This window comes from Protopterus annectens, chromosome 3.part1 (genome assembly GCF_019279795.1).
Source record: "Protopterus annectens isolate FY-2018-M chromosome 3.part1, PAN1.0, whole genome shotgun sequence".
NCBI classification, from domain to species: Eukaryota; Metazoa; Chordata; order Ceratodontiformes; family Protopteridae; genus Protopterus; species Protopterus annectens.
Window position 1 is genome coordinate 855,405,752 of NC_056732.1, and position 26,805 is coordinate 855,432,556.

At 38.8% G+C, this 26,805-nt stretch overlaps 1 protein-coding gene across 1 annotated transcript; it reads left to right on the forward strand.

The window, feature by feature from the left end:
* LOC122798864 (stress response protein NST1-like) lies at positions 1-26,277 on the forward strand. Its single transcript, XM_044067981.1, has 8 exons — positions 1-227; positions 9,145-9,337; positions 10,654-10,767; positions 12,967-13,074; positions 15,592-15,684; positions 19,365-19,541; positions 22,034-22,150; positions 25,389-26,277. Exons 1-8 carry the CDS (start codon positions 220-222, stop codon positions 25,692-25,694), a joined length of 1,116 nt encoding a protein of 371 aa, XP_043923916.1. The 5' UTR covers positions 1-219; the 3' UTR covers positions 25,695-26,277.
* Positions 26,278-26,805: the final 528 nt, after the last annotated feature.

Sequence of the window (26,805 nt, forward strand, 5' to 3'; positions counted from 1 at the left end):
TGCACCAAAGGTGAGATGTATTGTGACGCCACAATGGAGTTCACGCGTCATTAGTTACATCACCTACGTGATTGAGACGTAACCAAGGACCCAGAAAATAAAAACCGGAGGAGTCCACCCCGACTCTGCCATTAAAGAATTTAACGCGATAGAAGAGCACGTCTCTCGATTTTTCCAGTTTTCCCTTTTCTTAACAAGACACCTGAAAGAACAACAACAATGATAAGGTAAATTTTAAAAACCTCGTGGCATTAATTCTTCTTTAGCTGAAGTCCACATTCACAAACTTTTTTTTCCCATTTTCGCACACGGAGTTTGGCTGTCACTTCAGCAGTACTAATTGTGTAGTGCCAAGGTTTTCGTTTTTTATGTTTTATTTGCGGGAAGGGCTAGTTTCCAGCCAGCTCAACCAGCGTGATTGGCAACCTTGAAGTGGAAACATGAATAAATAGAAGATTATTTAAGTGAAATTCCTAGGAGACCCCTGCGAGAGCTCGGAGTGAAATGGTTGTACGAAAGTGAAACTGTGATTTAAGAGCGAAGTTTGACTCACTTACTACGGCTTCAGCTTTTCCAACTTGCAAACCCACATACAGAAAAGGGTTAGCGCGAGTGAATAATCACACACATGTACATCCCCACGCAGTGAACAGTGAGAGCGAACACACATACATCAAAACGTGAATCAGGGACTACGGGGTGGGATGATAAACTAGACACCAGGGAGCAAAGGAATCTGGACAAAGCCTGAAAAAATGGGGGTGGGGCGCAAAGACCAAAAAATAGGGACGGATTTTAAATATTGCTCTTACCAACTTAGAAAGTTACTAGATATGGTATGGAAACACTAATGTTTGTTATTATTGGTTGACTTTGCAGTTGCTGTGCCCTAACTCAAGTCGTGACCGCAATGGGTCATGCCTGATCTACAGCAGTGACCAAAATGTCCACCAGTTCTACCTGGTAACAGCTGAAGGGTAGAGATTACCACCCTAACACTGCATGTGTACATCGTTTTGCTTGGTTTCTTCCATGTGAGACATTATTGTTTCTTGCTTATGTAATCGTTATCTTAATAGCCTTCGTTTAGAGTTTTTCACCACGTTTAAGGAATAGCTCAAAGTCAGTACTTTCCAGAGTGTTCTTCTTTAGGCCTTTTCCCGGTTAGGGGTCACCACGTCGGATCACCTTGTCTGCTCATGATTGGCAGTAGAGTTTTACGGTGTAGAGTTGCCAGCCCTGCGCTCAACCTTCCACAGAAGGCACACACTCACACCTATGACCAAATTGGAGTGTCCATTCCACCTGCAGCATGTCTTTGGGATGTTGGAGGAAACCGGAGCACCCGGAGGAAACCCACGCAACGACAGGGAGGACATGCAGACTCCACACAGAAGGTACCCCAGCCGAGGATCGAACTGGAGAACCTCTTGCTGTGAGGTGGCAATGCTAACCACTGCACCACCGTGGCCACGTGTTAAACTAGTATAATATATTATTGTTTATCACATTTATTTTGCTTGTAGATTTAGATTTTAAATCTTTTTTTACTTGCACAATGTAAGTGAATGACTGGACTTTGGACTATGTTGACTGTAGCTTGACAATAGAATATGGCTGTTGATTTCATATATGTCTATAAAAAAGTCTGCAATACATGGCTGGGTGGATGTCTAAGTGGGTAGTGCAGGAGACTGCAGGGATAGAATTACTGGCAAATGTTCTCTTTTTTATTTGTTTTAGTCTTAATTTTATTTGTTTATTTGACATTTGTTGACCGGGATAGTCCGACTAAGCTTACGTCCTTTTTCAATGGAGGCCCAGGGAAAAAAGTTCCACAGTGCAGATTATACAAATAAAAATATTCAACAATACAGATTATCCAAGTGCAGTACTCCAGTACAAGGTATGCAAGTAAAAAAGTAGGAGTAAAGTAAAATATAATAAACAATAAATGTGTCTCTCATACCCATCTACTCTCCACCTTACTATATGCATCCCCAGTTCTAACTAACCTAAACAAATCTGACCTTCTGAAACTATCTACCTGCTACAAGGAAATCTCAAAATTTGTTTTTTTGGGTTTAGTATGAGATGGTTGTTAGCTTGAAAGCCAAGTTTCAGTGAGGTTAAGAGAGGACTGAGTTAAGGAGAGCAGATCAGATGGGTTGTCAGCAGTGGTGATGATAGTAGAGTCATGTGCGTACTGTATGAAGGAGTACTGAGTACAGGATGAGTGGAGTTGGTTAATAAAGATGTTAAAGAGAAGGGGGGCTAGAACTGATCCTTCTGGGACAGCCATGTTTACGAGGAGAAAGGGAGATAGAGCAGACAGCAATTTGACGGACTGCTGCCTGTTAGAGAGAGAACTAGCAAACCAGGAGATAGTTGCAAGGGAGAGGTTTAGTTGAGAAAGTTTGGAGAGGATGATGCAGTGAGAGACGATGTCAAAGGCTTTGGAGAGATCTAAGAAGAGGCAGTGGCTAGGGAGATGGTATTAGTAAAGGTGATGACTGCAGTAGTGATGCTGTGGTGGGGACATGCTGTGTAGAGGTGATGAGGTCATTGTGAATGAGATGACAGGCTTTGTTTATACACACGATGTTCAAGAATTTTGGAGAGAGGAGAGAGTATAGCAATTGGATGAAAATTAGAGATGTCTACAGAGTTTCCACCTTTGTGAATAGGTATGGTGTTGAATTTCTTCCAGAGAGTTGGGGCGGTGGATTTACAGACTGAGCAGTTTATTAGGATGGAGACTGGGTATGCTATGGGGTATGTAGCAGGTTACGAAGGAAATGTGTAATGTAACTAGTAGGAATGGGATTTAAAGAAAAAGGGCAGTTTTGTAGTGGGGGGGTGAGAGATTAGTAGGGTTGGAAGAGAGCATATGTTTGCTAATGGCATCAATAAAGTAGGTATTGAAGATGGAGGCAGTTTCTTGGGGAGAATTAGGGCAGGGGTTTGGTGTTGAGGGGTTTCCGGGGTAGAGAATTTGGTTAACAGTATTTCAGAATTTTTGGGGAGTTCTAAGTTGTGAAGGTAAGGGTGCGTGGTAGAATCTTTTTTATCCATGATTATGTGTTTTTTGACCAGGTTACGGAGCTCTCTATATTTATGGAAGTGTATAGGGGATTTTGTCTTTTGCAAGAGTTTCTATGACAAATCTCTGTTTAGGATGAAAGACATGGTTGACATTGTAAGCCAAGGTGAGCAACGTGATTTGACTCTGACAATTCTAGAAGGGACTAGGATTTTTTTAGTTATAGAAGATGGAGTTGAATTGAAGAACAGCTTCATAAAGAGAGAGGTGAAAAAGGAATGACCAATCAGTTACAGAGAGATGACTGTTGAAAGTCTCAGGGCTGAAGTTGGTTAGCTTATGGCATTCCTTGAGTTTATGAGGTGTAGTGAAGTGGGGGGAAATCTTTGGACTCTGATAGGGAAGTGATCACTAATTGAGTCTGGCAGGGATTCAGGGTGGTGACAGAGGTTATGATGGGAGACAAGAATCCAGTCAAGGATTGAACTGGTGTTTGTGGGTTTGTGAAGAAAAGTAGGAGAAGAGATAAGTAGGATATAGCCATGTTGATGTATGCTGGAAGTAGGAGAGTTAGAGTTGAGGGCAAGCCAACTGATATTAACATCACCAAGTCTGATAGTTTCATTAGGAATACTGTCAGCCATCCAGTGAAGAATCTGTTCTAGTAAGGAAATGTTATCACCATGGGGTATGCAGATTGCAGCTATTGTCAGGGTTTAGAGGTTGTTTAGTTTGCAATCCTCAATGATGAGTTCAGTGGGGTGAAAGGAGGGGGCGGAGTTAGTGTGGATAAGGTTCAGAGGCTTGAGTGCATAATAGTTACACCTTAGCAAAAAAAAAAAAAAAAAGAAACTGCTGTAAACAGACAGAAAAGAAACAAACCTAGCAGGAGCAGGAATAAAGGAAAAAATGACACTTTATTATAAAATACAATAAAATAAGTGCTTTTGTCTGACAAATATCAAACTTCAGATAAAAATGCACAAGTAAGCTACTAATTTAAATGTTCCACTTAACCAATCATTACTACCAAAGGCATCACGTGAGTCAGACATTACATCATATGATCGCTTTTACAAGTCATAACCATAAACTTAAACTGTCCCCAAAACAAATTTGTATGTACTTATACCACATTAAAAACTTTAAAAATGAAAAATACCATTAAAAATAATAAATGATAATGTGTTGTGATTTAACATGTCACCTGTTTAAACTCTAGTTTTAGTACACAGATCAAAGAGCAAGTCGCATTGAGACCTGGCAGTCTGTGAGCATCACACCTCAACTGCCATAATAATTCAAGTAGGCCCTCCTCTAATGTCTCTGAACTTGATCTATAACTCGAAAAAGAAAGGCATGGCCAGAATTCTGACTTGCACGATAGGCTAGCGTGTTGTCTAGTTTCAATTTTTTAATGCTGTAAAGGTGCTCGTACAACCTTTCTCTTAATTTCCTGTCAGTTTTACCAATATAAAAACATGGACAGGCTGTGCACTTTGCCAAATAAACCACACTAGAGGAATTACAATTGAACATACTCTTGGTTTCATAATTGATGTCTCTTATACAAAACGTGCTTACAGTAAGGACAAGACTCACACCAAAACATTCCTGTACTTCTTAAGGGAATCCTGCAGTGAACCTGTAAAAGGTTTTTTAAATTGAAACCCTTCCTGAAAACAAATTCGGGCTGAAAATCTTTTATAAAATGAAAAGTATCATCAGAAGTGAGGAGCCTCCAGTTTTTGTTTGTCTTTCGGCTTTTCCCGGTTAGGGGTTGCCACAGCAGAACTCCGGTCCACTAATGGTTGACAGTTGTTTTTTATGGTGTCAAGTTGCCAGCCCAATGCCCAACGTTCAACGAAGGCATGCCCATTCAGCGCATGTCTTTTGAACACCCACTTGACCGTGGGGAGGACATGCAGACTCCACACAGAAGGCACTCCCAACCCAAGCCGAGAATCGAATGGGAGAACCTCTTGCTGTGAGGCAACAACGCTACCGCTGCACCACCGCGGAAAAATCCCCAGTTTTTAACAATAATTTCTCTAATAGCTGAATCATCTCTACTAAAGGAGGTTACAAACAAATGCAAATTGGTAAAAGAGGTGTCCACTATTTGTTCATGCGTGTTTCTTCCAGACATTGTACATTATCATTGGCTGGATCCTGCAAAATTGCTTTAAGGAAGCCCCTGGAACGTTTGGAAACTACCTCAGTTCTAAAATCCTCCAATAATATTTTGGGGTAACCACACTGCAGAAACATATTAACCAAGTTGTCACACTCTGTAAAATAATCTTCCTGAGTAGATACCATCCTAGCTGCTCGGACCAGTTGTCCTTTGACAATGGATCTCTTTTGCTGGTAAGGATGGGCGCTGGAAAAATGTAGGAAAGAATTACAATAGGTGGCTTTCCTGAAAGTCCTAGCCTTATATCCCTGATTATACCGGTCTATAATCAAACTGACATCCAAATAAGAACTGGAAGAATATGTGAACCTCAAAAATTCAGTTGAATTGTTCAAAAAAGCCAAGAATTCATTAACCTGCAAATGATTACCTTTAAAAAGGACAAAAATATCGTCCAAGTAACGAGTATACAATTTTATCTTATTAGAAAAAATGTTGTTATTGAAAATGAATTATTTCCCAAAAATCCATAACTAAATTGGCATAACTGCCGCCACAAGGGGGAACCCATACCAACTCCTTCCCTCTGTAGGAAGAATTTCCCTTCATACAAAAAGAAATTAATTCTTCCATCACTAAAACTTGATAATTTGGAACATCCCTGAGTCTTAACATAGAACTTACCCATTCTTTTCCTAAAGTATGAGGAATTGAGGTATACAGGTCCTTAATGTCAATTGTGATTAAGTTACATTCATCATCAAAAGCAAATTCGTTAACATTTTTGAGAAAGGACCAAGAGTCTCTTTACATATTTGCTGTTTAGACTCAACATACTTCTTAAGAAAACTATCAACATATTTAGCTAAAGGGTATTTTGTGGAGTTTCTGCTGTTTACAATGGGTCTTAACGTTGGATCAATGAGGTCTTTATGAATTTTTGGGATTCCAAACATTATAGGAATTTGTGGTAAAGGCATTGAAAAGTAGTTGAAAACCTCTAAGTCAATTCTAGAATCAATAAAGAGATCATTCAAAACATTCTTATCCTATCGTATGCTGTGTTTAACTCATTCAAGGAAACCAATGCATAATCATTCACATCAGACAGTAAGGTAAACATTTTCTTATTGTAATGGTCAGTGTCCATGAACACCAGTCCACCTCCTTTATCTGTCTTAATTATACGAACTCCTCTCATTCTTAATGCCTGTAACAGGTCCTGTTCTTCCCTAGTGAAATTATTTCCAGCATAATTATCCATTCTTTTACAGGAAAGTCTGTCTAATATAAAGTTTACAAACTGTCTCAAATAGTGAAGCTGCTGGAATTAATGGAGCATTATACACACTGGGTATTTTAAACTCACACTAATGATAGACAAAAGGTTTGGCTCACCTGAAGAACCATCCAGACATATTTCTGGTGTAATACCATTAGAACCGGTTATCTCGTTGATTGGGACCAGCTCTGGCGATTAATTCTCCTGGTGTTGCGGTTGCCTCCCCTGTAAAAATCCCAATTTTGTTGCTGGTTTGAGCCGTTATTCGTCTCCTGGTGATGTATGTTCACTTGCTGAGTCGGATGTTCAAAACACTCATTGTAACCACCTCTATTAGCCCTGTTATTCCAGTTATTAGTCTTGTTTCGAATACGCTCACTGCGTCTAGGCACACTCTCAGCCTGACTGGCAGGAGTACTGGCTGCTGCAGTGTAACTGCATTGTGGATCATCATTCGCATAATTATTCGTGATGTCATCTTGATTGATGGCCGAGGATTCCCTTGGGCTGCTCCACTGTTGGGAGAGAGGTGGGTACTCTGTTCCATTCAAATATTCTAAATTATCCCGTTCCATTTTATTTTATTATCCTTACACTTAATTAAGTGATTGTCTATACTAGAAAATATATTGGCAAATTCAAACTTGTATCTGGGAAATTCACTGTCCTTTCTTATTAAAGATCCAGAACAATTGATGTAATTTGTTAAGGAGTCCACCATTATTTGGAAGTGCTTGATAAGCACTTCCAACAGTTCCAAACCTTATCTATCAAAAAGTTTTAATAAATCAATATTGAAAGCGGAATTAGGTGCAAGTGCAGCCTTTAGGAAGAAAGATGGCATGTTGTCAGCAGATAAGGGACATGGTTTAAGTTTAAGAAGGAGATGTTTAATGTAACTAGTAGGAATGGCATTTAATGAAAAACGGCAGTTTTGTAGTGGGGGGTGGGAGGTGAGAGATTAGTAGGGTTGGAAGAGAGCATATGTTTGCTAATGGTATCAATAAAGTAGGAATAAAGATAGAGGCAGTTTCTTGGCGGGAATTATTAGGGCAGGGGTTTGGTGTTGAGGGATTTCCAGGGTAGAGAATTTGGTTAACAGTATTCCAGAATTTTTGGAGAGTTCTAGGTTGTGAAGGTAAGGGTGAGTGGTAGAATCTTTTTTTATCCACGATTATGTGTTTTTTGACCAGGTTACGGACTTCTCTATATTTTTGTAAGTGTGTGGGGGATTTTGTATTTTGCCAGAGTTTCCATGACGAATCTCTGTTTAGGGTGAAAGACATGGTTGACATTGTAAGCCAAGGTGAACAACGTGATTTGACTCTGACAATTCTAGGAGGGGTTAGGGAGTTTGGAGTGTTAAGGAAGATGGAGTTGAATTGAAGAACAGCTTCATCAAGAGAGAGGTGAAAGAAGAAAGACCAGTCAATTACAGAGAGATGGTTGTTGAAAGTCTCAAGGTTGAAGTTAGTTAGCTTATGGCATTCCTCGAGTTTATGAGATCTAGTGAAGTGGGGGGAAATCTTTGGTCTCGGATAGGGAGTGATCACTAACTGAGTCTGGCAAGGATTCAGGGTGGTGACAGAGGTTAGGATGGGAGACAAGAATCCAGTCAAGGATAGAACTAGTGTTTGTGGGTTTGTGAAGAAAAGTAGAAGAGATAAGTAGGGTATAGCAATGTAGAAGTATGCCATAGGTAGGAGAGTTAGAGTTGAGGGCAAGCCAACTGATATTAACATTACCAAGTATGATAGTTTCATTAGGAATACTGTCAGCCATCCAGTGGAGAATCTGTTCTAGTAAGGAAATGTTATTGCTATCACCAGTGGGTATACAGATAGCAACTATTGTCAGGGTTTAGAGGTTGTTTAGTTTGCAATCAGCAATGATGAGTTCAACGGGATGAAAGGACGGGGGGTGAGTTAGTGTGGATAAGGTTCTGAGGCCTAAGTGCATAATAGTTACACCTCATCCTTTTATATTCACAGGTTTTAAGGTATGACACCAATACTGCTTTTTTAATACAAGACTTTTTGGGTCTATGTTATATATTCGAACATCCAAAATGTTGAATACTATATGTTCGAGACCATATGGTCGACATTTGGAAGTTCGAATATATAATAAAAAAAAAAAGAAAAACATACCTTAACAGTGCAAGCAATGGGGAAAGCCCCCCTGCACCCCCACACTTAAATATACCAACTCCGAGACCGCACTTCAGTGCAGAAAAGGGAAATTCTCCCATTCTGCACCGTACCGCGCCATTAAAAGTCAACTTGTGAACACTTGAACTATCATTCGACATTTCAAGCGTTCATTTAATTGACATAGACCCGACTTTTTGGCAGTCTTGTTTAGAGTAGAATAGGGTATAGCTATAGATTTCATGCTTTTATTTGAATTGCTGAACTGATGTGGAAATGACTAATGTAGTTTGTTTCTAGATTGTCATGGATGCTGTGAGACATTTATAAATAGAAAAATAACAGTTTTACCTAATTTCACAAAGTGTAGTTTAGGATGTTGAGTTTAATTCACATTTGTGAGACTGGAATCCACTGATGCTTTTCCATTATCCCAGTAGTGTAGGTATTGCAGTCTGGTTTCTTAGTGGTTTATGTCAGGCAGACTTGTTTTGTCTCAAATTAACCTTTATATTGTCCTCCTGATTTACAGCTGTGAAGATTACAGAATGAAGGAAGATCCAGTCCAATGTCAAGCATGCAACTCTCATTTAAAAGAAGTGCAGAATTTGAAAGCTCAGTTGAAGTGGACTGAAAATGAGCTACAGGCCACACAGGTCCAGCTGAAGAAGGCTGAGAATGAGCTTGCAGCAAAGGAGCAGAGCTTGAACAAAATGCATGCTCAGGTGCAATTCCTTTTATCACATTGTTTTACTTCTTTTCTTATTAAACTAACACAACGAGATGATTAAATGTAGCTAGGAAGGGTGAATGTGTAAAATGTATGTGAAGTACCCTCAGAAGTGTCTTCTGCTTGGATTTTTAGTTGTAGATTTGGCTTGGTTATCACAGAGCCACATTCCTCACAACCATTTCTAGCAGTCTACTGCTGTTGGCTCCCCTCTAGCATTTGATATAATGCATGCATGACCACATAAACAAAAGGCTGTCATAAACATTACCTGTAGCTTTTCTGATGAGCAGGTGATTCAGTTGATGATCATTTGTTTAAATCGTATACTTTCAGCTATTTTGGTGGAAAGATGGGAAGTTGATAATCCTGGGTTGGAGGTCACTTCAGGGAGTGGACTTTTATACTCCTGAGATTACACTGATCCTGGACATATAACCCCTTGCATGTCTGTAAAGGTGCACCTTATCTTTCTGTGTGTGTGTGTGTGTGTGTGTGTGTGTGTGTGTGTGTGTGTGTGTATTCATGCATGGGTGCAGAAGTGTGCACGTGTGTGTGTGTGTTTGTGAAGAGAGAGAGAGTGGATCGAGCAGTGGCAGCAGCAGTTAAGAGGTTTGCATACCTCTCAACATCTTAGTGCAAGATATTTGGGTAAAGCCCAAATAATGGGGAAACAAGGGCTCAAAAATAGGAACAAATGTAATTTTTATAACTGCAATATTCAAAAAGTTGATTGAATAACAGGATTATTTTGCATGCATTTTCTGAAAGAAATAAAGTCTGAAACTCAAATTTAATAGTAATAAATAAGTAAAATGCAACAATTTTACTTACAGCCCATTCGCTAAGCACAATAATGCCTTCCATGGTGAGTGTTACTGTGTAAATAGCACCCTTGCAGAGGTGTAGAAGCCTGACACTGCCCTGGGTGGGCGTTATTTACACAGTAACACACACCCTGTTGGGCATTATTGCTTGCATAATGCAACACCTTCTAAAGTACTTGGGTGATAAAGTTTCACAAGTAGGAGTGTTTTCCACTTCAGGACACCTTTGCAATATGTGTTGTATGAATTTTTGAACTGTTGGAATTGCACTCAAAGTAGCTGCAAACCTACAGCATGAATCACAACAGTTTTATTAAAAAAGTAAAGCTGAAGACATAGGCATTTTGAGTACGAGTTCTACAAATCCTGTTAGTTTTAACAAATCCTGTGATTAGTTCCTAGGGAAAGGCTTAATTAATTTAGCCCAGGGACAAGCGTGATAATAGTGTACACCTCTTTAATGTCTGACTTTATTTTTTTACAGTGCGAGGCTCTGGAAAAGAAGAATAAGGAGCAAAGTCAGAATCTTAAAACTGCTGTTCAGGGTACAGACAATTATCGTATTAAGATGGAGAACCTCAAGAAAGAGCATGCACAGGTTAGACAAAAATGTCACCACTTCAAAATTTTTTTGTACCTATATCCCAGTGAAAAATACATTTTTATTCACATCATCTGTCTGCCTTTAATGGAATGCTGTTTGTGCAGTGTTAAAGGAATGAACAATTATGTTGTTCTTCTTTATTTTGGGATGTTAACTCCAAATGTAATTCAATACATACATCATGTTTGTGTGCATGTGCTTGATTTGAAAATGACTTGACAATGTTTTTAATTATATTTTCATATTTAGTTATGTTTTCTCTTTAACATTTTTTTAACAAAACAAATGCCAAACTACATTGCAGGGGATTTTTTTTTTGGGAGGGGTAAAGTGCATGGCGAAGGTGCCATTGACAGAACCAAGTTCTGCAGTACTAGGCAGAGAATTTCTTGATGCTGTTAATAGAGGACAGTTTTTGTGGGTAAATTTTGCATAATGAACTGTAGTGGAAATGGAGATTATATGTATGTTTGTAGAACGTTTTTAGTAGTCTGTAGGGGAGTGGGAACATAGCACCTGTAGCCAAAAGGCATGGACATTTAACAGTTTAGTGGTGACCACTAGGCAGTTATAAATAATATTTTTGCAAAGCAGCACAACAGTAGTGAATGCAGCTGTGGCACCAGAAGGAGCCTGTGCATCGCAGTGTGCATGTCGCACATACAGCCATTCCAACTTATTCCAGAATTAGGTCACTTCAGTGCAGTCAGTGGGTACTTTCCCCAGAGTTTAGGTGGGTGAGGCTGTTGTACAAATACAACCTTCAGTGCTGCCTCTTACGTCTTTTCCATGTCATTAGCAATGCATCACAGTTGGGTTTATCTCATTAAATCATTCTTAGCTGGGATAGGTGCTTACCTGTTGTACTGCACTTTTTGCTGACAGTATTTGGATGCAGAAATCTTGCTCTATACAAACTCTCTGGGGTAAGGGTACTTTGTTGTATTCCACTAAGTAGGGGATATATTATAGATCCTTGAAGGAAAGGTGTTTGAATATCAGGGATGCAGTTTCTTTCTTTGCATTTTTTTAGCATATACATAAAAAAATGACTGTTTGAGACTGTTACTAGAGAAGAAATATGGAACAATGGTTGGTGGATAGATGAACATTTAATACTGTGATGGTTTTGGTTAGGACATGAGAAAACCTTCAGACCTAGTAGGATTAAGAAGGAAGTCTTTGATACTTTTTATAAAACTTTTATTATGATGATACTGTTAGACATATTATGTAGATAATGGGCATAATTTGTAAGATGCACGTTATGAATAATGTCATTAAGAAAGTCCTGCATTTTTTTAAGATTTTACCTCCTGTTAGTTCATTTTGGGCATTGCAATTTAAGCAAATGATAGAGAGGAAGTGGTTTTAGTTGAAGGCTGTGCATGACTGAAGAAGCCTGGGCATCATGGCAACATCCTTTTGTGCATAATGAGAGTATTGCAGATCTGTAAGCAGAGGTGTAGCTAGGCCATTTTGCACCCAGGCCTCTCTCCTGTGGTTTACTGTTATGGGGATAGAACCCACAGTTTTCACATCTTACTGGCAATGTATTGAAGAGAAGTGTTCAGTCTGCAGAGAGCTGTCACTGTCCTTACGCGTGACCTTCACCCATGGCTAAGGCAGTGGTGCTCCCTGTCTCTGTATTGTGTCTATCTACTACAAGAGCAGCTAGAGGTAGAGAAACAGTTTGCAGAAATAGCTTTAACATAGCGGTAAACATTTTTAGAAACTTCAGTTTTGATGTTTGCATTTGGAATATAAGTGGATCTTAATTTTGCTGCACTTTTATATGGGGAGAACTAAAAGGAAATTATTGTTTGCTTTAATAAGTAATACAATTTATACTAAATAGTCTCTTTTTTTGGTTTTTGTCTGCTGACGAAGAAGAGAAGATATGGTGGAGAGAATGGTAATGTGTGGGCACACCAATTCTGGCTGTAATGCATGGCCACTCCTAATCTGACTATAATGTGTGGCCACACCATTTCTGGCTATATTGTCTGATATGCTGTATTTATACTAGTTAAAAAGAGAATGCTACATTTATTAAAATATGTGCATAGGTGGTACTTAATTCACCTACTAAAAAATACAATAATAGTTTTACATCTGTCTGTCATAATTGTTAATGAATGGCAAGCTGTATTTATAAAAAACACTCTGATGTTCTTTCATTTTGTCACACAGGAAATTGCACAACACAAGAGAGATTACTTTAACTTGGAAGCACTTTCTGTGAATGAGAAAGAAGCATTAAACAACTTGATTGAAAAGTTGAAAAAGGAACAATTAAAGGTAAGAGTAGTAGAAACTAAAAACTATTGTACATAATTCATTGTGATGGCTTGAATCTGTGCTTTTTTGTAGAAAAATTACCAAAATTGTTAATGTGGCAGTGGCGGTTGGTGGTGATGTGTAGTAAGGTGAAGCAGAGTCCATGACATGAAAAACTTCACAAATATTGTTTCTGTTTATATGTTTGCATGGGATTAGTGAATGCCAGAAATGTACTTTTGAGTGACTGAAGCCACAGTGCTGCAAGGAACTGTTTGCTTTTGCCATGAATTGGAAACCTTTGTGAATCTATAGTGCTGAGATTAAGTATCTGCTTATAGCATGGATTGGAAAGGTTTATGAATACAGTACAGAGAGGACCTTGGGTGCTTTTACTGTGGACTGGAAACCTTTATAAATAAAGAGGAAGTGTACAAGTGAGTTTGTTGTTGTCAGTCTTTCGGTCCACACAAGGATCATAAGGTGGCAGGTTTAAAAAAAAAGAGGCAGAAAATAATGTTTAAGATTGAAGTGCCAAGCACTTTTACAAATCTTCCTTTTCAGTGGGTTACAGGAGATAAATTCTGTAAACTGTAAAACCTCTGTCACTGTATTGTTTCCTGCTGATTACCTATGGGTGATTTGTGTCTGACCTCTACAAGGCAGTTTTGCGAATATGCAGCATTTCATCATGGCTGGGTCAGAGACTTAAGTGCACAAAGATTAGCTGGTCCAAAGATCTAAGCCTCATCTCTGACATAAATAGACATATAGATGACAGAAATGTGTCTTAGAAATGGTCCCTCCTCTGGAATAGACTTCCTATTCACATGAAGCAAAGTCCTTCCCTGACCATCTTCAAGTGCAATCTGGACCCTTATTACTTTCCCCAGGGATAGAAAACTGGGTATAACAAGCTAGACTTGTAAGGACTCTGAGCTGTTATTGCAGAAATCTCCTATGAACCTATGTAAATGATTCTTAACTGTGGATAAGATATGTGTACTGGCAACACACTCATGCCAAAGAAAATACATTCTCTCAACTAGATGCAGTAGAAACACTTTGTTATTGCATTTTTCTTAAAAAATGCAGATATTCTTTTTACTATATGGGGTGTGTGGGTACCATTTAAAGACTTACAGAGAGAGAGAGAGTAATTAATTATTGAAAAGTTATATGCAGCAGAACAAAGAATCTTAATAGGAAATGTTTCTGGATTTGAGATTAGTTTGTTCAGGTATGGTTTGACTTTGATAATCTGATTAGATCTCATAGAATCCAGTATACATGCGTTTGTCTAACTACATATTTATAATATTGCAATTAATAGTTCGAACACTGTATACCAAGAATGCAAACCGTGTAAGTAAAAGTTCAACTCCGAGTGATGCTTATTCTTGTATCAGTAAATAAAAAAGGGGAAAAAAAGGTGATTCTAAAAAACTGCCAGCTTTCTTTTAAGTGAAGCATGGTTGATTTAGAGTGAGGCATTAAACAGTTTTGTTTCTCTTCTGTGAATGAATCCCAGTCAGGAAGGGAGGTTAAATAAACAAACCAGATTTGATGTAGACAACAAACTACTTTATTTTTTTATCAGGCCTCCTGGCAGATCCGGATCATGGTCAAATGGGTCCCTAGGCAGGGTAAAAAAATAAATAAATAAAGGACACTTGATAGTTGGTGTGGAGGTTTAGGGCATTTGCCTGTTGATAATTATTAAGGTTCAGGATTTGACTTTGAGCAGAGTCGCTTAACTGAGGCATTTTAAACAGACACACCCCTCTATTTCCTTGAAAGAAAAGTGCAGGTGAGCTGATCGCTCACCAGTGCATGCTGCATATATCCCTCTGTAGCTCCCCCGATCCTCAAGCTTCTACTTAATTCTTCTTCTTAAATCTCCCACAAAGGATCTGAGAGCATCCTTTATCTAAACCTGTGCAGATTTTGATGATGTTAGGACCGTGTCGCAAGATAAGAAAGTTCTTCTGTGGGGTCCAAAAGCTTGCTGTTTTTTTTTTTTTTTACTTACAGAAATATATTTAGTGAAGCTGGGGGGCCCCCAGCCGACATGGCACAAGGCAGCTGCCTAGTTCACCTGCTGTTACTCTGCATCCAGGCCATTTATAATTCAAGGAAGAGAAATTTAATTAGTTATACTATTTTTTTGTACCGTTTTCAAGAATTCAGGAATATAACTGACTGATATTTCCAAAGCTAGACTCCTAGTGCATGTTTTGAAGCTTGGAAAATCATTCTTGGGTTAGTATCATCTTTGATGTAGTTATAGTCTGGTTTTAGAGTGGTATTCAAATCTTATCTGTCATTAAAATAACTGCATTTAACAGTGCAGCTAGAGCCAGAAATAAGTGTTTCATAAATGAATGTAGCTGTCCAGCATGACAGTTCTTTGAAGTGCAAAACCATCCTTGATTTAGATGACAGATTAATAGTTTGAAAACTGTTTCTTTTCTTGTTTAAATAGCTGCTTCTTAACAAGCAACAATCTATTAATTACTTATTTTCTTGCTTTAATAGGTTTCTCTTGACAGCCAGATTCTAGAAAAAGAATACAAAAAAGAAAAAAAAAGACGTCAGCTGGCTGAGAAAGCACCTGAGACCCATGTTCAGGTAACAGTGCTTTAGGATGTAGTTCCCACCAGTGTGTTGTAGTAACCTGTTTTATTTTCTTCTTTCACATATAATTGGAAGTTTTTTTTATATATTTAGTGGAGGTTGGGCTTGAAGTAGAGCAAACAAACATCTAATGTGTAATAGTATGTACACCCAATAATACTATCATTTCATCTGAACAGGTTTGAATGTTTCTGCTTATTGGTAGTGACGTTGGCTCCATTAGATTAAACCAAATGTAGTTAAATAAAATGTAATGAAAGTAATGAATTTGCTTTTCACCATAACTGGTATGTGTATAAGAATTGCGTTATTGTTATTTCTGCAAACACGACATGCATTTCTCATCTCACCCAACACCCACATCTGTAAACATGATCACTCTCTGATGTGATTGTGTTCATGTACACTCCTCTGAGTTAATGGACTGCATGGGTCTTTCTTCTTCTCAACCTTGTATGAGCAGTCTTAAGGTGCATTGGCCATTATCTCTGAAAATGGCATGAATATTGAGTCGTCTTCTGCATTTTCACTACAGGGTAAGCCCTTCTTTGAGTGTAAGGCACACAAGGTGTAATATAATTCCCTTTGTACCCCATTCCTAACCCTCTGCATCCCCAAATAATTACTTCATTGCCTTTCTGGGAAGAAGCTTGAAGGGTCGGTCCTTTGTGGTATCAGTCATTAGGATTTTCATACTGTGGGCACTTGCACTGTGCCTCTCCTGCCAAAATGGACTGTGTGATAGCAGCTGACTGAGGGTGTGGAATCCTTGACCTGACCCTTGTGCTGTCTTTCTAATCCAGAATAACTCCCAGGCACTTATACCAACCTGCTGGCTGGCATGCAGTCTAAAACTGTGGGTGGACATGATGAGGCACTATATGTAACTCTTCTGCCATATTTGGGTTTAATCCCCATGTGTATTTTGTCTTTCCTATCCAAGTTCCTGTCCTCTGTAATAGCTCAGGCACCTGAAGAGCTTGAATGCAACACTGACTCTTTCTCTGGGAGGAGCTTGTGATGACGGCTTCTAAAGTGGACTTCCATAGAGTCTTCTGCAACTTTGACTATGCTAGTGCTCTAGGTAGGAGTGGAGGCTTAAGCATGTGTATCCACAAGATAGCCTTGCTGTGGCATTCTCGTCTAAGGAGTAGGGGTTGCTGACTTTTCATGTAAAAAATTTTGGACATGTACATAAAACCAAAATGTGTGCAGAATAGAAGTGTGCAGTAACCTCCCCTTGAGGGGTTTGTCGTAGAATATTACTGCACTCAATCAAAAATATTCTTGTGTTCTTCAATGTCAGTGTTGGTGTCCCTTAATTCTGGACAGTTGGCATCCCTAGAAGAGGTTCAGAAAACAAAGTGTGTAGGCCCATATTTACTTATTTGCATTTGTTTTGGTTATTTGGAACCCCTTTTTAGCAGAAAGTAGTGGAGAACAGCTCTGAAAATGTAGTGATCTGTATTCACCAGCCAGAATATCTACCAGTGGTATCAGTGGAGGCTGTCTTAAGCCTTGCATGGGAATGATCTTTATAACTTCCCCACATTTGTGACTGGCTAGTAAGCTTATCCGGGGATTCCATGGAAACATGAAAGAGTTGCACTAGGTTGTGAATTCTCAGTGACTAATACCATGACCTGCTCTTCGATCATACCTTGGTGTCATAGTCTTGTGTTAGACCCTTGTTAGTGGGCTTGAAGCGGTAGTTAGTCCCGCCAAATCTTTTGATGAATCCTTTCCTTTCTGTAGGTAATGTATGCATTGTGGTAATTACTTTTGTCAAACTGAATTTATTAGTCCTCAGTGTCCAAGACTTAAATTTTTCTTGTCAGTGTGTTACAGGAGATAAATTCTGAGAACTGTAAAAGCTCTACCACTGTATTCAGTTTCTTATCGATTACTGGTTTCCTACCGATTACTGGTTTCCTACCGATTACTGAGGTGTGATCTATATCTGACCTAAAAGGCAGTCACTGACCCAGCCCTGATGGAAATGTTGCATATTCACAAAACTGAGTTCAGAAAGGTTACCTGCTAAAAAGTTGTAAGCCTGATCTCTGATATGAATATATCATGCTTGACAGACAGGTGTCCCAGAGATCGTTCCTTCTCTGAAATAAACTTCCTATTGCGTGAAACAAGGCCCTACACAGACTTCCTATTTGCATGAAGCAAAGCCCTTCCCTGACCATCTTGAACTGCAATCTGGACCCTTGTTACTTGAAAGACTTACAGAGAGAGAGCAAGAGAGAGAGTAATGCAAGGGAGGCTAATTATTGGGAAGTTATATGCAACAAACAAAATCTCAATAAGAAATCTTTCTGGATTTGAGATTACTTTGTTTAGGCATGGTTTGGTTTTGATAATCTGATTAGATCTCATAGAATCCAGTGTAAATGTGTTTGACTAATTACTTATTTACAATATTGCAATAAATAGTTTAAACACTGTATACCAAGGATGCAAAGGATGTAAATAAAAATTAAAATCAAGTGATACTTGTTCTTGTATCAATAAATAAAAAAGGAAAAAAAAAGATGATTATGAAAAATGCCAACTAGCATGGTAGATTTAGAGGGAGGGCATTAAACAGTTTTGTTTCTCTGTAAATGAATTACAGTCTGTAAGGGAGGTTAAATAAAACAGACTTGATATAGATGACAAACTATTTTATTTTTTTATTGTCAGAAGGCCTCCTGACAGAACAAGATAATGGTCGAATGTGGCCGTAGGCCGGATAAAAAAACATAAAAGAAACCTGATACTTGGTGTTGAGGTTCAGGGCACTTGCCTGTCCTAACTTATTAATGTTCAGGGTTTGACTCTGAGCATTGTCATTTAACTAGGGTATTTTAACCTCACACACCTCTCTGTTTCCTTTAAAAAAGAGCAGGTAAGCTGATCGCTCACCGAAACATGCTGCGTATATCCCTATGTAGCTCCCCCAATCCTCAAGCTTCAACTTAATTCTACTTCTTAAATATCCCATGCAGGAGCTGGCAGCATCCTTTAGCTAAACCTTTGCAGGTTTGGATGATGTTAGGACAAAGTTGCAAGGTAAAAGAAAGTTCTTCCATGGGGTTCTAAAGCTTGCTATGTTTACGGAAGGATCCTGTTGTTTTTTTTTTTTTACTTACTGAAATATTTTTTTTTATTTTTATAGTGAAACTGGGGCTGCTCAGCCAATATGGCCCTAGCGAGCTGCCTAGTTCACCTGCTGCTGGATCCAACTCTGCCTCCAAACCATTTATAATTAATTGAAGGGACATTTAGCAAGTTATGCTGTTGGTTTTTGTGCCTTTTTCAAGAATTCGGGAATATAACTGACTGACATTTCTAAAGCTAGACTCGTAGTGCATGTAATTTCCATTAACCATTGCAGGTTGGATTTGCATTCTAGGATTAGTGTCATCTTTGATGGAGGTGTACTCTGGTTTTAGAGTGATACTCAAAACGTGTGTATCACTAAATTAACTGTACTTAACTGTGCATATGGTTTTATAAGCAGCGGTGGCTGTCCAGCATGATAGTTCTTTGAAGTGCAAAACCAGCCTCGATTTAGATGACAGACTAAAATTAGTGGTTGGAAAACTGCTTCTTTTCTTATTTGAATAGCTGTTTCTTAACAAGCAACAATCTACTAATTATTTATTTTCTTGTTTTAATAGATTAGTCCTGGCAGCCAGATTCTAGAAAAAGAATATGAAGAAGAAAAAAAAAGACGACAGCTGGCTGAGAAAGAACTTGAGCAAGAAAAAAAAAGATGCCAGTTGGCTGAGAAAGAGATTGAAAAAGAAAAAAAAAGATGTCATTTGGCTGGGAAAGAGGTGGAGACATATGCTCAGGTAACATTGCTTCAGAATGTAGTACCCACCAGTGCATTGTACTAACCTTGTTTTATTTTCTTGTTTCGCATATAATTGGAAGTTTTTATATAACTAGTGGGGCTTGGACTTGAAGTAGAGTAAACAAATGTCTAATGCGTAATGGTATGTATGCCCAATAATACTACCATTTTATCTGAACAGGCTTGAAAGTTTCTGCTTATTGGTGTAGATATTGGCTCCAGTAGGTTAAATTAAATATAGTTTAAATAAATGTGAAAGTAATGAATTTGATTTTTACCATAATTGGTATGCACATAATAATTGCCTTATTTTTGTTATTTCTGAAATCAAGAATCATTTCTCCTCTCACCCAACACCCACATCTGTAAACATGATCACTCTCTGATGTCATCATGTTCAGGTTAATGCACTGTATGGTTCTTTCTTTTTCTCATGCTCGTATGAGGAGTCTTAAGGTGTACTAGCCATTACCTCTGAAACTGGCATAAATATTGAGTCATTGTCTTCTGCACTTTTCACTATAAACTAAGCCCTCCTTTGACTATATGGCACACATGGTCTAATATAATTTCCTCTGTACCCCATTCCTAACCCTCCGCACCCCCAAATAATTACTTCATTGCCTTTCTGGAAAGAAGCTTTAAGGGTCACTCCTTTCTGGAGTCAGTCATCGGAAATTTCATACTGTGAGCACTTGTACTGTCCCTCTACAGCCAAAATGGACTGTGTGCAGACGAATCCTTAACTAGAGTCTTGTGATGTATTTCTAATCCAGCATAACTCCCAGGCACTACAGGTGTTATGCCACCCTGCTGGCTGGCATGGGGTCTAAAACTTTGGGTGGGCATGATAAGGCACTGTAACCGTTTGTCATGTTGGAGTATAAACCCCATGTGTCTTTTGGCATACCAATCCATGTTCCAGTTGTGTCTAATAGCTCAGACATCTGAAAAGCTTAAATACAACACTGACTCTATCTCTCGGAGGAGCTTGTGATGACAGCTTCTAAAGTGGACTTCCATTGAGTCTGCTGCAACTTTGACTCTGCTAGTGCTCTGGCTAGGACTGCAGGCTTAAACATGAGTTTCCGCAAGATAGCCTTGCTGTTGCCATCCTCCTCTAAGAAGATGTTCAGAAAACAAAGTGTGGAGCCCCAGATTTATTTATTTGCATTTGTTTATTGGTTAACGCTGATTGGTTTGGAGCACCTTTTTAGCAGAAAGTGGTGGAAAATCTCAAAATAATGTAATAATCTGTATTCAGTATACTGTGTAATGAGTGCAGCACTGGATGAAAAGTGCATATGAGAGGAGATTGATATTGTAGTGTTGGGCTTCTCTGGTCACAGATAGGAATGGAATGGAAATATTACTTGAGAACATGGCCCTCTTCCAGGACAAAACATGGCCACTAGGCCTTTTTTCACCAGCCAGAATATCTACCAGTGGTGTCAATGGTGGCTGTCTTAAGCCTTGCATGGGAATGATCTTCATGACTTCCCCACTTTTGTGACTGGCTGGTAACCTTGTCCAGGGAATCCATGGAAACATAAAGGAGTTGCACTAGGTTGTGAATTCTCAGTGACTGTAATGCCATGACCTGCTCTTTGAGCATACTCCAGTGTCATAGTGTAGTGTTAGACCCTTGTTACTGGGCTTGAAGAGGTAGGTAGTCCCGCCAAATCTTGTGATGAATCCTTTCCTTTCTGTAGGTGATGTGTGCATTGTGGTAATTACTTTTGTCAAACTGAATTGATTAGTCCTCAGTGTCCAGACAACAGGTGTGAAATCTCTGGTGAATTAGATGGTGTTTAGGAGCACTGTACCAGCCTTACTGTGGCAAGTATATGGATACTGATTGTTTAAGTAGTGTTGTCATCAGATTTAGTTACACTACAAAAATAGTCGGTATCCTTTCAGTGTCCTTATACTTACAATTTGGACAAGCAGTACACACGAAAATATGAGCAGTTAAAAAAGAAATACATTATGGTCCAGAAAAACTTAAAAGAACCAAGTTATATTAACGGACTTTAGCAGTAAAGCAGCTTGAGTTTGTGCTTTTTGTCAAACTTAAAGTAATTAAACTAGCAGTCAGATGTCTGAAATGTACTTTTAAGTAACAAGTGGTTCTTCTCTTCAGTGAAGAGTTAACTCTATGTGGGTTTTATTTAAGTGAATATCTTACCCATATTTAGTGAAATCAGCACATGTTGCTTCCTGGCAAATAATTTCAAAAAGTGTGTGGTCAAGACAATTTTTGCCCAGACAGACTGTAGGCAGCATGATATAAAGTACTCGCTGTTTTCAAATTAGTTGCTCCCATACCTGATACAATTCTGCTTCACAGTAGTAAGTACTTTATATCAGGCTGTTCAGACTACATTGGGTATCTATATTTTTGTTATCAGCCAGTTGCACTGGTATAGTTTGCCACAATTAAGTAATGCTAGAGAAGCAGACTGACCTGTGTTACCTTTGTCACCTTAGCAAGTATCTCAGCAGAGGAAATTCTTGAAGTTTGTGGCAGAGAAGTATGCCACGAAGAGTCACCAAGATGCAGAAGAGCGTGAAAAATTTCAAAAAAAGTTGTGTGTCCTGCAGAAGGTAAGACAATTAGATATTAGTGCTGAGAGAAAGTTTAAAAAGCAGATGTTATAAATGCAGCAGAGTACAGCAGGTAAGGGGTATAACAATACCAGGAAGGTATATATGACAGAACAAAGAATCGTATGCAGGAAAATTGTGGATTTGTGTTTACTTTTGTTGAGGCATATTTAAATTTGAATATCACGCTGGGGTCTTCCTTCAAGGTGGTTGTTTCAGCAGGTATTTATGTATTCATCACAGTGCAGTGGTGCAGCGGTAGTGTTGTCGCCTCACAGCAAGCTGTTCTTTTCGGCTGGGGTGTCTTCTGTGCAGAGTCTGCATGTCCTCCTTGCATTCTTGTGGATTTCCTCTGGGTGCTCCGGTTTCCTCCCACGTTTCAAAGACTTGCATCTGGAGCATTTCTTTCCGGGCCTCCCCTGAAAATTGGCTTTGTTCCAAGTCGGAATTTCTCAGTAAACAAATGTTAAATAAATACATAAAAAATAATTGAACCTCCCACCCCCACTACCTGCCGAGCTCCCTGTCAGCCAGTTTAGCCCATTCACTCCCCTTCTGCAAGGCAAACAGCTAGAAAAGAGCAACTTTCTGTTCATACCAAGTGAATGTTCATCCTTTTGGGAGGACATAAAGTGGGAGTGGCTTAGGACCCACTTTCACAGGTGATGTTTGCCTGCCTTATAAAGTCAGCATTTTATGTAACTGGTGCACAGTGTGTGTTCTTGATAAATGCATGCCCCTCCCTATGAGAGATGCGAGCAGGCCAGCCCCTTCATTGCTTTCCCAGCTAGCAGATTAACAACCTGTTAATCAAACTCATTTAATCAGGCCCAAAGTTAGCCTACTATAGGAAAGGGTAAAGCCCTATTTTACAGGAGCTGCCATTGGGTTGTGTGCATATGTTGGTAGCAGACTTGTACTCCCTGAAGTACAGGCACTGAAGACCAGAAATATCCAAATTAGATACTGCAGCAGCGGACATCTTTTAAATAATTGATAATGAGCACATGCTCTTTTGTCTAGGTTTACTTGAAGGCTTGTACTCTTTTTTTTTTTTTTTAGCCCATCTGAGAATTGCTGTATATTATCTACATTTCTTTATTCATAGTGCAAATGATCTTATTATACTGTAACCGTAATAGCTGTAGACAGCCCACATTGCTCATACTAAAACAGCTTGGTTATACTTGGTCAGTTCTGATAAGTTATTTCTTTTTTGAAAAACCCTTTTTTAAAGTGAAACTTCTTATGGGACGGTGTGAGAGCTGGGAGTGTAACAGAAAAGTGAAATGGAAGCACGTAATTTGAGCAGAGTTTGACTTCTGTACTTCTACTTCAGCTTTTCAAACACACACAAACAATGAAGAGTTAAAGCAAGTGAGCACACACACACACACACACACACACACACACACACACACACACACACAATTGGGGAATGCAGGGGGTGGGGTGAGAGAGAGATTGAGAGTGACAGCAAATGGGAATCAGGGAATGCAGGGAGTGGGGTGATAAACTAGACACCAGGGACGTGTCTGTAAAGTGTCACAATGACATCAACGTTACTACATAGAACCGGGATGGGGTGGGAGCATACCTCGTAACTTCTTAGAACAAAAAATTTGACAAAGCCATAAATAATGGGAGGATAAAGGCCCAAAAATAGGGGCACTTTATAAATATCGCTCTTGCAAACTTAAAGTTGATAGAATAATGGGTTTTGCATTAATGAATTTTTTTGAAGGGTATAAAGTCAAACTCAAATGTCTCAAAATATGCGGCAAAAATCTGGACATTCTGCAAAAATCTGTACAGCTGAGAGGTATGGATGGGAAGAACCACCAGACACCAGGGAATGGTTTAAGAGCAGTAATAGCACCAACATTACTATGGGATCAGGCAGTGGGGGGAATCACCGGACACCAGGGATTGCTTTAACTCTTGTGATGGTACTGAAATTACTATGGAGATCACGGTGTGGGGTGGATGTACTAGACTACCAGGCCTTACTTTAAGTGCCATAATAGCACCAATTGCTACAAGGATTGTGGAGGTGGAGGGCATGCATTAAACCAACAGGGCTTAGTTTGACTGTCATGATAGCGCCAACATTACTACAGAGTTTGGGGGTGGTGGTGGGGTACCAGTGATGAAGGAAGTGTGGTAGTGTCACAGACATCATAAGGGGGATCAGAGGGTGGGCAGATACACTAGACACAAGGGATGATCCTGTAAAGTGCAGTACCAATTCCAGCATCATAATGGGGATCGGGGGTAGGGGGATAAATGACACTACCAGAGCCTACTACATGCATAACATAATAACACCAAAGTATTATGGGCTGGAGGGAATTGTGGGAGGGGAGATAGAGAAGAGACTGGTCCAGAGACTGTTGTGTCTGTGTGTCTGTGTCAGAGAGAGTGACTGGGAGAAAGCCATCGAGAGAGACAGTGAGAATGATCTTCTGTGAGTGGATGCATGTATGAAAGCAGAAGAGACGGTGTATATGAGAGATCAAGAGAGTGACAGTGATTTAGCAAGACTGTATGTGTGACAGACGGTGAGAAGTGAGACCGAGCGATCCTATAACAGTGAAGAGGTTTGTACATACCTGTTAACCTCTTACAGCAAGAAATCTGGTTTTTGCACTTCTTTACAGAAGTTTCACTTGTAATGCATGTGGAGACCACACACTTTCTTTTTCTTTTTTTATTTGTAGTTATGCCAGTGTCACTTCAATTTTTAAGACTCGCATCCCACCCCGGTCAGGGATGTACAAACCTCTTCTGTTTTTGGATTAATGGCAAATATGAAATTCCTGAAAATTTAGTTATTCTGTTCTTTACCTTTTTTTAAACTAAAAACTGGTACTGCAGCCATAGCCCTTATGCTCCACTTCCCTTTAAACTGCACCCCAATTTCCTAATGGGTCTAGTACCCTACGCTTTCCAAATTCCTGATGGTCTGTGCTACAGGCAAGAGTTTCCTGAATGTCTTTGGAATGTGGGAGGAAACCAGAGCATCCAGAGGAAACCCACACAACCACAGGGAGGATATGCAGGCTCCACACAGAAGGCACACCAGCTGAAAATTGAACCAGAGAAGCTCTTGCTGTAATAATGCATGTAATGAATAAATGTTAAAATCTTTATTTCTCTATTAATATATGTGTACCTGTGTCTTAAGTGGATAATTTAATAAAGGTGTTTAAAAACATGTTCATTTTGTGTCTGTCAGGAAACAGAAAAATGTGAACGAAAATTTGAAGTTCTACAGTACAGTAATGTAAAGGTCTTCCAAGCAATGAAACAGGAATGCACGACAGAAGCAACAAACGAAGACACAAAGAAGGAAGCAGAAATAGAAGAAGAACATAAAGCACCAGAAGCAAAAGATAAACATGAAATGATCGTCTGCCATCATTGCACTATAAATATGTTCTGCTTTGACGGGCATAAGAAGAAACAAAAATATGAAAACGGTTGCTTTTACGAGATTTTTAAACGGATCAAAAAGAACATTTTTAGACAAAAGGACACTTAAAATGTTGCATTCACAAGATGATACAAAGTCATCTGAGTAATATATAATGTATGACATGAATTATGTGACATTGTAATAGAAAGCCAGGACTCAATTCTTAAGCAGCTATTCATTAACGACTAAACGAGGATTGGGATGAAGTACCTCTTCATAAAAGCAGTAATAATTCCAAAAACAAGAAGTAACAACAAGGCTAGATGTAAGACAATTGAATATACAATCCAAAAACGAAGCACTTTCACATCTTGAGATGGAGACTTCGTTATACTTCAATGTAACATAAATAAAGCTCCTAATTAATATAACAAAACTAAAAAACACCATCAATCATTCAAATAGAATCAGCAAATTGGCTTGCATATCTGATTAAGGATTAAAATACCTATAATGTCTGAACAAGACATCACAGAAATATCTTAAGTGTACATAAATATAATGTCAGAACATACAAAACCTAAAAGTGTGCATAGAAGTGAAAAACAAATATAATAAATTCATATATTAATTCTGGAACCCCCCACCTAAAAATATAAAAATTAATATGAAACATTCGCACAAAATAATCACATATAAAAATCAGTAAAAAAGGTTACCAAAAATGAAAATGACTATAAAATAATGAGAAAAGTAATAATTTATAAAACATCAAATATAATAATGAAAATTAAATAAAAATATTATTAGTGCTAAAGCGGTCTATCAACTAAAAACTGCTTAAGAGATGTTTTATCATTCAAACCAAATGCTTTATCTGCTTGGAGCCCAATGATCCATTTGATCTCAGACTTCTCTGTAATATTCTTAATGTCATCTAATCTAGGGCTCTTAAAAACAAGATCAAGTACTCAAAAAGAAAACTTATGTACTAATCCGTTGCTATGGACATGTCTAGCTAGAGCATTATTCTCATCTTCTTTGTTGATAGTATAAAAACCATACTCATTCACATAACATCCAGTTAGTTTTGGCCTCTTAAACAGCTGGACAGCATGTACAAGTAGCAAGATAAACTAAGTCTCTCGTCCTGCAATCAGCATAGTGTGAAAAGTTGTAAACCTTCACAGTAGTAGGGTGAACAATCTATTGAAGTTGGCCATGTAGGAACAAATGT

Coding starts and splice junctions, on each gene's coding strand:
- LOC122798864 (XM_044067981.1), top strand. Junction 9,338..10,653: donor TGAACAAAATGCATGCTCAG/GTGCAATTCCTT, acceptor ATTTTTTTACAG/TGCGAGGCTCTGGAAAAGAA. Junction 19,542..22,033: donor AGGTGGAGACATATGCTCAG/GTAACATTGCTT, acceptor TTGTCACCTTAG/CAAGTATCTCAGCAGAGGAA.